At 46.8% G+C, this 13,932-nt stretch overlaps 1 protein-coding gene across 1 annotated transcript in view; it reads right to left on the bottom strand.

Moving 5' to 3' along the window:
* Positions 1-374: 374 nt before the first annotated feature.
* norpA (no receptor potential A) overlaps positions 375-13,932 on the bottom strand; it is a 151,063-nt gene continuing 137,505 nt past the window's right edge. Inside the window, exons 29-30 of the mRNA XM_077664649.1 lie at positions 5,134-5,278; positions 375-4,911 (exon numbers count right to left, since the gene is read on the bottom strand). Of these exons, the coding sequence (XP_077520775.1) occupies positions 4,843-4,911; positions 5,134-5,278 (214 nt within the window). The 3' untranslated portion in view covers positions 375-4,842. The remainder of the gene's footprint in view (positions 4,912-5,133; positions 5,279-13,932) is intronic.

Here is a 13,932-nt window from a genome sequence, read left to right on the forward strand (position 1 = left end):
AGGGCCTGTAATTTCATAGCCGATTTTTAGCATTTGGCATAGACCGCACTCGGAATCATCTATAGCAGCATGCTGGGTCAGAACCTGCCCGATGACAAATGTGAGGAAAGTGAGCTAACAAAGAAGTGCACTAGTGCAGAAAAGGAACAAAGTAAGAAACAAAGCAGAGATCTATGTACGCCCTCACACATACCATATATCCACAGAAGTGTGATAACTGTTGTTAACAACTTCATAAAGAAAAATACACACTGCAAAACTGCACACAGTTTCTGTTTCACAGGTTCTGCACACCACACGTCTGACGTTATGTGCAGCCATTAATACCAGAACATAAAATTTTTTTTAATACAAAGAATGCCAAAAAGAGAGGGTTCAAGTTACATTGTGCAATTTTTATTACACAGAAATAAATAGTGTACGCTTTGCTTCCAACACAGTTTCTGCATCTGTCCCACAGGACAGTCTAGTTATCCACTCTATTACAATCATCTTTTCTGGTCACAGAAAAGGTCCAGCAATAAAGGGAAAAGAAAAAAAAGGAATTTGACCCTGCAACAGTTGTGGTGGATTCAGAGGCAGTCAGAACTTTTTACCATAAGCATGTACATCAATACCTGAGTGGTGTCAACAAGTGCCGGAAAAGAGGACAGACAAGATTGTCACTTCATCAAAGCTACTTTGCAGCATGTCTTTAAGTACAGCACAGAGCCGGGAAAAAAAGCTGCCCCGAGAAGGCTGCCATCCCAAAAACAGAATGTGGACTAGACTTGGAAAAATCAAGTCGTCTACTTTGAGACACGGTTGGAATGACAGGTCAGGCAACAAAGGGCGTGGAACGGCTAACCATGAAATAGAGTTAAGCTCACTCAAAGCACCATCCTTGGCTAAATCCTCTTCAAAGAGGAAAAAAAAAACGGTAGAAGCGACGGAAGCCACGGTGATCGTTAAAGTGGCTGAAATGCAGTCAATGCAACCAAAAGGAGCTCAATTCAGAAATGTGATGTCTAGTTGCCTGTTGCAAGAAGAAAGTGGTGGCACCACAATGTTTTCAGTAAATGTGGGCAAACTGAAACGTAGTCCTGCAGCAGTGTGAAAAAAAATGTCTTGCTCTGTACTCCCATCTCATAAGTTGTGTGCAGTGCTGTGGAGGCTGCGGCAATCTGAGCCAATCAGAATGGCGTGCACTGCAAGAAATATTCCTCTGCACCCTTTACCCTGCGACTGCTGGCTTTATCACTAGAAAGGAAAGAGCACCAGTGTCCAGCGGCTGAGTGCGGGAAAGTCAGCCAACTTGGCAGACACCATGTTTACGAATGGCAGGCTCCGCAGTGCTGTGTTTGTGCAATTTCTCTGTTAGTTTAAGCAGTGAATAAAACACTCACTATGCTTTTAAAACAGCATCTTGAACTACCTCTCCAATCACGTACTGCAATAACTGCTCAAAAAATCACAACACTGCTCAAATATTTGAGGGAACATTTGCTGTCTTGCTTAGCCCTGATTGGATGAAGGAGCTCTACCTCTCACAGTGCTGCAAACAACTTGTGAGATGAATTACAAATGGATGGCTCACCAAACGGGGATGCCCAGAGTTGCACCGAGTGGTGCCTCCTTGAACATTCAGAGCAGATTCAACGAGAAAGCCGATTTCGCAAAGATGTTCACGCATAAATATGATAAACAACTGCCCTGTGAACACGAGTCCACAATATACTCGGTGGTACAACCAATCAAAAGTTGCTCCGACAAAGAGCTAGGTGATGTTGGTTTCTGATCAGCTAAATATATACCAGCTCTGGGATCTACAATACTGCTCCATTTCCATGAGACAAGGCACAAGAGCCAATTAATTTATAAAGATTTTTCACTGTGCTTCCTTTCTTTCACTTCATCACAGCAACACTGACTAGCTTAAACATAAGTGCACCAGATGAAAAACAAGACCAGCAGCGCACCAATCTGCACTCCCAACTGGCTCTCTAAGGCCGTAGAAAAGAAAAAAGAGCTCGGGTCATGCCTTTGTCATGTTAAACAATCGCAGCACAACAGGCTTCGAATACTGCATGGCTACCACGTCTAACCGTGGACTCAGCTAAATCAGTGGGGGCAGAGACTTGTAGGAACTAAATACAGCCACACACAAAGTGTGGCTTTCAGGATGCTCCAGTAGCTCAAGGCATGCACAACATGCTCTCAGAGAGGAACACAAGGGCAACACAATAATTCACAATGTAAGAAATAAACAGCAAAGTAACAACAACAGTAGGCACTGCAAAGCCTACTTCCCAGGCTCTTCTTGCAGGTGCTGTTTCCTCCTGAGAGAAGCCTCAAAGCCTGCATCAGTATGTTGCAGAGACACACTGCTCCAAAGTAAATGCACACTGTTAAACACATAAATTGCTTTTGAACCCCAGAGATATGAGGACAATGTGCAGCTTGCATGCAGCCCAGATAGTAAGCTGGTCAGCCACTTCAAACTCACATGCTCACTGCCTCTGGATCAGCATTTTCTCCTCACTAATTAAGCACTCAGAAATGAAACACTTCAATGACTAGAATATGTGTTAGCAAGCAATCAAGACTCCAGTCTCCCTTAGGATTCCTGCTCCACGTGCACCTGAGAAAGAGACACGCAGTTTCCATTTTCACTGCAGTAACATTCAACAGAGTGCTCATTTAACAACAACCCTTGTAACTCCCTGGGTCATTTTAAACAAACACACACAACAAAATTCAAAACACCAACACTGGCCAGATTTGGCCTCTGTTTCATGAAAGGTAACTTACGAACTGCGAACCTCAGAGGAGAGAAGCGTTATTCAAGAGCCAGAGTCCTTCTGTGTCAGACACTCTCCAGCCCTGCTGTGGTCTCTCAGATCCCGTTGTGAGGCTCGGGTCTACGTAAAAGGTGTCATCATGTACCGAGAAACACACTGGGGGTGTCAAAAATACAGCCATTCCCCTCATACCAGGAATCACTCATGGTCACCCCGTGTAGCCACTGCAAGCTGCCACAACTTGAGGGGGAAGGCACCCCAGGCTGGGCACTATACCATGGCACAGCAGGGTAGGTGGAACATCAGACCATGGAAACAGTTTGGCTCCAAGAGAGGGGCAGCTGCTGCTGGAAGTGCACATCTCCTTTTTTAATGCAATAGCATTTAGGCTGTTATCTCACAACATATTTCTCGCTTCTCTGTCACAAAATTCCCCGACTGGTCAAGAGGGCTGTGATGTCATCACCACCGCCAAATTTGAAAATCTGAGGACTAGAATGTTCTGGAAACTTCCACTGGATTACCGTATGAGATTTTACTAATCCATCCTACTAATCAACCTCAACCCACCCAATAATCCCCACAAATTCACCTGACGCCACCAACTCATCCTCATTAATTCACCTTAATCCACCCACTAATCCTCACGGATCCATCTTAATAGAATTTCTGGGGTGAGCCTATCTGCAAAATTTTGAGGGTCCTTCAGAATTTTACGGGTAGTGCCAACTTCCAAATGCTATCCCATTTTCTTCTTTAAGAATGTGGTTAAGGTGGTCCCCCAAGTTTTTTTTTCACTACCACCCATCACCGACTTGTGGTGGCAAGTCATTTGAAGAGCTCTTCACCGCCACAAGCGTCCCAGCTGTGGCAATCACTCCACATTCCCACAGCAATGCAATAAACTTATATTAGCATTCGAGGTGAAGATTGTGCTCAAGCTTCCACTAGAAACATCCTATGCTGCTGGCCAAGTCAGTCCATCATGCAATGCCTTCACATACAAACGTTTGTCAGTGCTGAGCTACAGCAAATAAAGCAGAACAGGAAGATAGTAACGAGCTTAAAGCCTCCAAAAACTTCCAAAATAAAAGAAAAACAATTGTATGTGAATATCAGGTCAACAATAAAAAAAGTGAAATAACAATTAAATACAATGCTGTGGAGATAAAAAGAGCCAGGAAAAGCCCATGCACTGTACCATCACAAAGGGCCCAAATAAATTTGTGAGCCAGTGTGGCAGGCCCCAAAAGACCATAATGGTATACAGTCATGAGCACCAGCTGCATGGTGGCAAGTGGCTCAAGTGCATTGCACTGCACACTATTCCTTGACAGAAATATATCCAATCACATTTCCTCTGCTTGTTCACAAGTTTACAAGAGACGCCCGCAAAAATATGACTATATGTCATTGGCAATTGGTTATTTTGTCCCCTCAAAGAGGGCTTCACCTGAAGGGCCACACGCCTTTTCAGGCGGATGTTTGTGCTGCAGTGCTCCAACTCCTCAGGAAGCCCAGCCACCAATTTTGCCTCGTGTGTGGTCTGTAGCACCGCATCAATGCCGTAACACTTGACAGGATTTGAGGGCTACATTCTCCAAATTAGAACTTTGGTTCTCGGTGTGAAATGTGCAGCCCCACGGGAAGACAAATGCACACCTAGGTCTGCGCAGCTGCCCTTCTTCTGCACCAGGAGAAGAAACAAAGAAACTACCCACAGTTTTCTTCTTCTTTTTCTTTGGCTCAATATGAGCTGGAACAGTTTGGCTTGGCTTGATCATCAGCCAAACACAGACTCACAAAATGCTATTGTTAAAAGACCAACGTTATGCGAATCAGAAGTGACCCCATGCAAGCACACATCGTCTCCTGCATAACCCAGGACATTTGCACCCATGGCACAAAACGGGTGGACTGAGAGCAGGTACGGTTTGGCAATGCCCTCGACTGGAAGTGACCATGGGCGATGCGGAGCCAGCAGGAGGAGATGGTGGTGGTCACTGCAGTGGCGGCGGTGATAGCAGCAGCCAGGGAAGCGGCAGCCACTGTTTGGCAGCCATCACACAAAGCACTCCAGCTTGGCACACAGCTTGTACTCCAGCTCGGCCGTGTTGTACAACTCGAGGCCCTGCATAGCAGCAACGACCACTCAGCTCCCACCGATGACATCGGGACATGCCGGTGGCAAAAGCAGGGGCAGGTTTACGGGTCATGCTTGGAGGGGCCAGTCCCATCTGAGCGATGTATTTATTTGACTTTTTTGGCTGAAAGATTGGGCTCTGCATGATTTTCCCATGTAAAATTTCCTGTCTTGGGGGTGGGTGGAATGTGAGAAGAAAGCAGCACTCACGTTGTCAATTTCACGCTGCAGGTCGTGGAGCTGCTTCTCGTGAACCTTCTTGAGGCGCTCGCGTTCCTTGCTCTGCTTCAGTGCCGCCGACTTGCGCTCCTCAATGAACTTCTTGGTGTTGTTGCTGTTCTTCTCACGCAAACGCCTGCATCGAAAGGCCAGCATAAGCATGTCCGTGCAAAACCGGGTGTAAATTGGTTAATGTACTGGTTTCAACTGGTTTAATGTGCAACCAGCAGGAAGTCTACTGCTTTACTGCTGACTGCAGTGACCCCGGTCATAGTGCACAACTGATGCACCCAGCAGGAAGACCAGCAGTTTTCTGATGGCTGAAGTAGTTCAAGAAGGACAGTAGCTGGTTTTGCATTGGGATCTACTATTCCAGAGCAAATCTGCTAGCTTTCTATTGGTCCAAGTCCAGTAAAGCATTAACTGGATTTCTGTTGTAATTATTTTAATGTTTGTTTTAATGTTGTAATGAATTTGTGTGGCAATTATTTTGTTAGAAAGAAATTACTGATGCATTCATGTTATTTATTTTGTTTTCTGGCAATTAAGAGACATATCATTTCCTTGCTTCTGTGATGCTGTCACGTGTGTAAAGGCGCCTGTAGCTTTTACTGCTGGCCTCCAACATCACGTATTTATATGGTGCCAATAAAGCATTATTATTGAGGTGGTCTTAACTGCGTTGGCATCTCCCACCTAATAGCGACTGGTTCGCGATGGTGATACAGGTGGCAGTGCATCTTGTCAAAGTGGGTGCTGATAGGAGAGCAGACATTAAGTAACTGAAACGAGTTTTCAACTAGCGGTAGATTAGACGGGCTCCATGATCGAGTGAAGAGATGCCAGTTCTGAAGAAACGTGTTTATTCTGCCAACATAGACATTCCATGCCATAAACAGAAATATTACTTCTTCCCAATCATATTAGAGTGTTATTGGAGCCACACAGCCAAATTTCTGCACCCCAAATGAAAGGACTGAAGCTCTGTGACAGCCATACTAGACAAGTGCCACACATCAAGGTCACAGTGAACTAAAAGCCAAACTGAACAAAAAAGCTTGTAGCACCCACCGATGCCACAATGTAGTGACGCTCAGTATGGCACTCCCAGCTGGTGCCAGCTATGCAATGCGGCAGAACATGAAAATAAAGTACAGCGGCACGTACCTGGGGCACAAGCCAGGCATGAGCAGTTCAGTCCTAGAAGTCTGCTATGTTGCACCTCTAGTTTTGACGCTCCACTGCAACCCCGCGATTTCCCAACAAGCTTTCCTTTAAGGGATGCTCGAATATTTGAAACTTTGAATACTCTGCGAATAGCATTCACTCTTTTATTCCCATTACACTTTTACTATTCGATCTATTCAAATACAGTAATTTGCGGCCAAATATTGCAGTGTATCCAGACAGTGCTCGCTATAGTTAATAGTAAAATCACTGCTGGGGGGGGGGTCAGCTTAAGATCGAAACCAAAGCATCACACCATAAATAAAGGCAAGTCAAACAAGATATCAGGCATGCTACAAATACGAATCGAATACGAATATGAGGAAAAAAAGGCTTCGAACATCGAATCGAATACCTGTTCAGTACAAAAAAATAATATCAGAAAATGATGAACAAGCAAATGTTGTTGCCCTTATTTTTTTCAAAATAGTGCACGGCCTTTGCAACTAAAATAAGCAAAACTAGACTGCCTCAGTACCATAAAAAAACATAATGTGCACAGAAATGTATACTACTTGATTAGACAGCATAACAGTATCCAAACTATAATGAGGTCATGCAAAACAAAATCCATAAAATGACAAGACTGGCAACAAAAAATAACATGATGACTAGTAAAACCTCATTCATTTGGAGTTCAAGGGACAGGAAGAAATGCTCGGTTCATGCGAAAGCCTCGGCTTGTTAAATTAACCGTGCCAAATGCGAAGATGCAGTAAGGCCTTATGAGGCGGCTTCATCGCGCTAACAGCTGTGAGCTCATGACGAGCCGCCCGTTTTAGTGTGCTGGAAGAACAGCACAAATGCAAGCAAGAGGACGGGGAACACACACTGGCGTCGGAACGGCGAGATGGTTTCTAAAAAAGAAAAAGAAATCACCTGCAACACACCAGTCGGCGTCCGAAAGCTGCGCGGAGCTGGGATTGGACTACCGGCGAATGCGCTGGCTGACAGTTGGAGTTGCCGCGGGGCAGCGACGAACTTCAGAAACCGAAACTACCCGGCCAGGCTATTTTTTTGACCTAGTGACAGGGGCCTTCCGATCGTTGCCACGCCTGCCGTTACGGCCACTTAAGAGGTGCGCGGGTTACAATGCACTATGCAATAGGCGGGATTTTTACAGGATTGCTTGCCCTGTTGTGACAACTCGACGAGCCCCTTCAGGAGGCTCCCGCGACATTCTGCAAGTAGGCTTTCCCGCATAGCGTAGTTTACAAAACGGGATGGCTGTGGTCCAGCTCGGAGAGTTATGAAGGCGACAGGACGCTAATAAGGTGGATTGTTGAGCTAGTTGGCGCATGATCGAATAAATTGCAGCGGAAAGTAAACGAAGACTTCGAAGAAACACACAGACAAGGACGATGCTGCACTGACAACTGAACGTTTATTGGAAAGGCCACATATTTATACTTAGAGACCAGCTAGTGCTTCGAATGATATCTTATCAATTCCTGCTTGCATCCCGGCACAGATATCTCACTTCTTTTTTCGATAGGCCAACCGATGGCGTGCTGACGCATTGCTCTCCGGATTCACGGATGGCCCAGGCTTCCAGGATTTCTCTTGTCAGCTTGTCTTTGCTCTTTTTCACTACCTGCACGTGGTGAAGGTCAGCAGGGCTTGTTTGTTTTTTGCAAGTTTCGCAATCTCTGCAGTGTATCGCAAGGTTGGTGCCAGACTTGCCTGCTATGGCTGTTGCGTGCTCTCTTGCTCTGTCGTTGACGCATCTCCCGGTTTGGCCTATGTAATGCTTCCCGCAGAATAGAGGGATACGATAAACGATGCCCTGAAAGCACTGAGAATACCTCGTTCTGTGTCCGATTTGGCAATCGGATTTGTTTTTCTGCCCATTCACTCGCGCGCACATGCCTTTCGCCTTGTTTGGCGCCGTGGGAATGATCTTGATGTTGTGCTTCTTCCCGATCTTTTTGAGATTGTGGGTCAGCCCATGAACGTAGGGAATAACGGAAAACTTCTTTCTTTGAGTCGATGCTTCAGGGGCACTTTCCTTTTCCCTGCCAAGCTTCTTCGGCAGCACGAGGTCTTCTGCTATGCTGCAGAGCAACGCCAAAGGATATCCGGCTTCCTGAAGCCTAGCAACTTGCCTCTGAAGGCCCTGGCTCATCTGGTGTGGACACGACTTCTTTAGAGCAGATTGCAATGCTGCCCTCACAATTCCTCTTTTGACCGTCTTAGAGTGGTTAGAGCTGAAAGGAAGAAACTGCTTCTTTGCTCGAGGCTGGTATGTCCAACATAGGTGCCCCGGCGAGAACTCAAGGCGTATAAGAAGCGTAGTACGCCGTGCTCAGGAAGCTCCCATGTGAACTTGAGCCCTGGACAGCTATTCTGAAAGGTGGTCAGTGTGCTGTCTTTTAGGGTGTCCGTGTCCTCTTTTTTCTGCTCGCATAGCACCAAGTAGTCGTCGACGTACCGGACGATCCTCACGATGCGTCTGTCCTTGGTTGCTTCCTGAATTCTTTTGTCGCAGGCCGCGAGGTATAGATCACTCAGGGCTGGAGCGACTCTGGACCCGATGCACACTCCACTCTTCTGAATGTACAGGGTGTCTTCATGGGAAGCGATGGTGGACATAAGGTAGGCTCCCAACAGCTCCAGGAAGGAGTCCACTGAAACTCCAGCGGCGTTTTGAAACGACACAGCTCCCTGCTTTTCTATAGTGTCTCGTAGAACACTCATCAATTCATCATGTGGGATGGAATAGTACATATCTTCAATGTCGAGTGAAAATCCATAAGAGATGTTCCAGTTGTTACTCTTTATCTCAGAGATTAGCTCTTCAGAGTTCTTGATTCTAAAGGGGTCATCCACGTTTACGTTGCTTAGTTGCTTGGCAAGATAAGCCGAAAGAAGCATCTGCCAAGTGTGTGCTTCTGACAGAATCGCCCGGAAAGGGATCCCAACTTTGTGCGTTTTGGCACTGAAAAACACGGACAGGGTGCTTTGTCTTGTCGCTTTTACCTTGAGGTGGAGCGGCCCTAAGTTGGCGATTTCGAGCATCGATAAAACCTTCTTTTTTGCTGTTGTGAGATGCTTTTTGTGTACTTCACGAAAGTTCTTCTTCATGGCATCCAAGGCTCTCGTTTTGTAGCTGCAGGAATCCAACACCACAAAACCCCCTTCTTTGTCCGCAAGGCACAGCTTCAAGTTTTTTCCTTTCAGTTCCTTTATGACTGGTTCGAAACTTTTCTTGCGTCGTTCACCTGCATTTGACCGACATAAAATGTCAATTCCTTCAGCCACAATTCGGCTGGCGTCTTCATCATCCGCTTTGGCGGCGACATGTCTAACGATGGCGAGCTTCCCTGCAGCGTCAAGTTTAGGTGGAAGCGCGAACTTAGGTCCGTGTTCCAACACGTCATTGGTTAAAGATGATAACTGGAGGTTCCCGACGGTGACCACGGGTTTTTTTTCTTAATTGGACGCGTGTTCTCTGCTTCTCTGTGCAAGCCTTTACAAATGGGAGGAACCACACATTCCACATATGCTCGGTGCAAAATCGTGTGGAAGCGGAATAGTGTCGAAACGAGGTTTCGTCCGAGGCTCTCACCTTGAGAAATTCGTTGAACAGACGAATCTGCCTCCATACTTCTGAACGTAGTATCCTCATCATCTTTCTTGCATTCCCTTGTGTGGGCGAGATCATCCCGAAGAAGGCTCTTAGTTCGTGAGCCAGAAGATTGTTCTGAAGGCAGAGTGACAACATACGGGCCCGGCAGGTGAAGAGGGCGATGTATTGGCACAGGTGTTGTGGTTCCAGTTGATGCGGGTAACAAGTAGAAAGGCTCAAGTTTGTGGAGATTAAGGCTAATAAGGTGGATTGTTGAGCTAGTTGGTGCATGATCGAATAAATGGCAGCGGAAAGTAAATGAAGACTTCGAAGAAACACACAGACGAGGACGATGCTACACTGACAACTGAACGTTTATTGGAAAGGCCGCATATTTATACTTAGAGACCAGCTAGTGCTTCGAATGATATCTTATCAATTCCTGCTTGCATCCCGGCACAGATATCTCACTTCTTTTTTCGATAGGCCAACCGATGGCGTGCTGACGCATTGCTCTCCGGATTCACGGATGGCCCAGGCTTCCAGGATTTCTCTTGTCAGCTTGTCTTTGCTCTTTTTCACTACCTGCACGTGGTGAAGGTCAGCAGGGCTTGTTTGTTTTTTGCAAGTTTCGCAATCTCTGCAGTGTATCGCAAGGTTGGTGCCAGACTTGCCTGCTATGGCTGTTGCGTGCTCTCTTGCTCTGTCGTTGACGCATCTCCCGGTTTGGCCTATGTAATGCTTCCCGCAGAATAGAGGGATACGATAAACGATGCCCTGAAAGCACTGAGAATACCTCGTTCTGTGTCCGATTTGGCAATCGGATTTGTTTTTCTGCCCATTCACTCGCGCGCACATGCTTTTCGCCTTGTTTGGCGCCGTGGGAATGATCTTGATGTTGTGCTTCTTCCCGATCTTTTTGAGATTGTGGGTCAGCCCATGAACGTAGGGAATAACGGAAAACTTCTTTCTTTGAGTCGATGCTTCAGGGGCACTTTCCTTTTCCCTGCCAAGCTTCTTCGGCAGCACGAGGTCTTCTGCTATGCTGCAGAGCAACGCCAAAGGATATCCGGCTTCCTGAAGCCTAGCAACTTGCCTCTGAAGGCCCTGGCTCATCTGGTGTGGACACGACTTCTTTAGAGCAGATTGCAATGCTGCCCTCACAATTCCTCTTTTGACCGTCTTAGAGTGGTTAGAGCTGAAAGGAAGAAACTGCTTCTTTGCTCGAGGCTGGTATGTCCAACATAGGTGCCCCGGCGAGAACTCCAGGCGTATGTCTAAGAAGCGTAGTACGCCGTGCTCAGGAAGCTCCCATGTGAACTTGAGCCCTGGACAGCTATTCTGAAAGGTGGCCAAGCAACTAAGCAACGTAAACGTGGATGACCCCTTTAGAATCAAGAACTCTGAAGAGCTAATCTCTGAGATAAAGAGTAACAACTGGAACATCTCTTATGGATTTTCACTCGACATTGAAGATATGTACTATTCCATCCCACATGATGAATTGATGAGTGTTCTACAAGACACTATAGAAAAGCAGGGAGCTGTGTCGTTTCAAAACGCCGCTGGAGTTTCAGTGGACTCCTTCCTGGAGCTGTTGGGAGCCTACCTTATGTCCACCATCGCTTCCCATGAAGACACCCTGTACATTCAGAAGAGTGGAGTGTGCATCGGGTCCAGAGTCGCTCCAGCCCTGAGTGATCTATACCTCGCGGCCTGCGACAGAAGAATTCAGGAAGCAACCAAGGACAGACGCATCGTGAGGATCGTCCGGTACGTCGACGACTACTTGGTGCTATGCGAGCAGAAAAAAGAGGACACGGACACCCTAAAAGACAGCACACTGACCACCTTTCAGAATAGCTGTCCAGGGCTCAAGTTCACATGGGAGCTTCCTGAGCACGGCGTCCTACGCTTCTTAGACATACGCCTTGAGTTCTCGCCGGGGCACCTATGTTGGGCATACCAGCCTCGAGCAAAGAAGCAGTTTCTTCCTTTCAGCTCTAACCACTCTAAGACGGTCAAAAGAGGAATTGTGAGGGCAGCATTGCAATCTGCTCTAAAGAAGTCGTGTCCACACCAGATGAGCCAGGGCCTTCAGAGGCAAGTTGCTAGGCTTCAGGAAGCCGGATATCCTTTGGCGTTGCTCTGCAGCATAGCAGAAGACCTCGTGCTGCCGAAGAAGCTTGGCAGGGAAAAGGAAAGTGCCCCTGAAGCATCGACTCAAAGAAAGAAGTTTTCCGTTATTCCCTACGTTCATGGGCTGACCCACAATCTCAAAAAGATCGGGAAGAAGCACAACATCAAGATCATTCCCACGGCGCCAAACAAGGCGAAAGGCATGTGCGCGCGAGTGAATGGGCAGAAAAACAAATCCGATTGCCAAATCGGACACAGAACGAGGTATTCTCAGTGCTTTCAGGGCATCGTTTATCGTATCCCTCTATTCTGCGGGAAGCATTACATAGGCCAAACCGGGAGATGCGTCAACGACAGAGCAAGAGAGCACGCAACAGCCATAGCAGGCAAGTCTGGCACCAACCTTGCGATACACTGCAGAGATTGCGAAACTTGCAAAAAACAAACAAGCCCTGCTGACCTTCACCACGTGCAGGTAGTGAAAAAGAGCAAAGACAAGCTGACAAGAGAAATCCTGGAAGCCTGGGCCATCCGTGAATCCGGAGAGCAATGCGTCAGCACGCCATCGGTTGGCCTATCGAAAAAAGAAGTGAGATATCTGTGCCGGGATGCAAGCAGGAATTGATAAGATATCATTCGAAGCACTGGCTGGTCTCTAAGTATAAATATGCGGCCTTTCCAATTAACGTTCAGTTGTCAGGACAGGACGCATTCTTCGGATGTGGGCATTCAATATGTAACGTATTACGGTAAGATTAAAAAAAAGCGCGATTTCGCGTTGCGATTGTTCGATGCGCGCCGTCGGCCATCTTGTTTGCAGCACGTGTGATATGTGGGAAAGCCCACTTAGCGGCTTCGGAATGCGATCGGTCCGCGTGATAATCGACGGAGAAGGAAGGGAATAGGATGTCTGTATTGATTTCCTAGAATATTTAACTCGACCATTGGCTAATTTGCCCAGATATTGTGGTTTTTTTCACGGTCGAAATGATGAATGTCGGCACGGTATACGATCGCTGGCGAGTATTCGCGAATTTTCGAATATTCGAAAATACTCGAATATCAATTTCTCGAACACGAATCGAATCTCAAACATATTCGATTTGTATTCGAAATTTCGAATATTCGCACACCCCTACTAACAATACTTCCGCACCGATTTGCTGTGGCAAAGCGAAATTATCGCATATAATCTGCTCTGCCGAGCACCACACAAGAGAAGCGGAATAGAGTGAAAGCTCATTAATTCGAATTTCTGGAATTCGAGCAGTACGCCTTGGTCCGTCCATGCTCCGTAGGAGTCTATATAAAACAAAGCCTGTTAATTCGAACCTGAATGACTTGCACCTCCGATAATTCGAACTACACGCTGCGGCGCCTGAGCGGACTAGGCACATGGCGAACCAAGCAACGATCTCGCAAGGCTGCACCGCCTCTTTGGGGGAGATGTGGAGAGGGAAAAAAATGGTGTGCGAGCTCACTGGCAAGGCGTGATAAATGGGTAAGGGCGGGAATCCATGGAGGAAGAGAAGAATGCAGGAATCAGACACGTCGCAGCATCTCCAGCATTCGAATCTAAAACCATGCGGTCATGCAGGAAACCATGATTTCCACGAAACGAATGATTTGGAGTTATTGCTGATGTTCGCTGTGTGTCTTTGTCTCAGTTTTCCAGTGCCCTTTGTGTCACGCTCCGTGCAATTAGCTGCAGCCGGCAGTCAACTTACGCAGTGTGCCCTGGTATAGTGATTTATAAATGTTGTCTGTTTGTGGTAATTCATCATCCCCATCATCAACCTGACTACAACCACTGGAGGGCAAAGGCCTCTCCCATGTCTCTCCAATTAACCCTGTCC

The sequence above is a fragment of the Amblyomma americanum genome, chromosome 5, assembly GCF_052857255.1.
Source record: "Amblyomma americanum isolate KBUSLIRL-KWMA chromosome 5, ASM5285725v1, whole genome shotgun sequence".
NCBI lineage: Eukaryota > Metazoa > Arthropoda > Arachnida > Ixodida > Ixodidae > Amblyomma > Amblyomma americanum.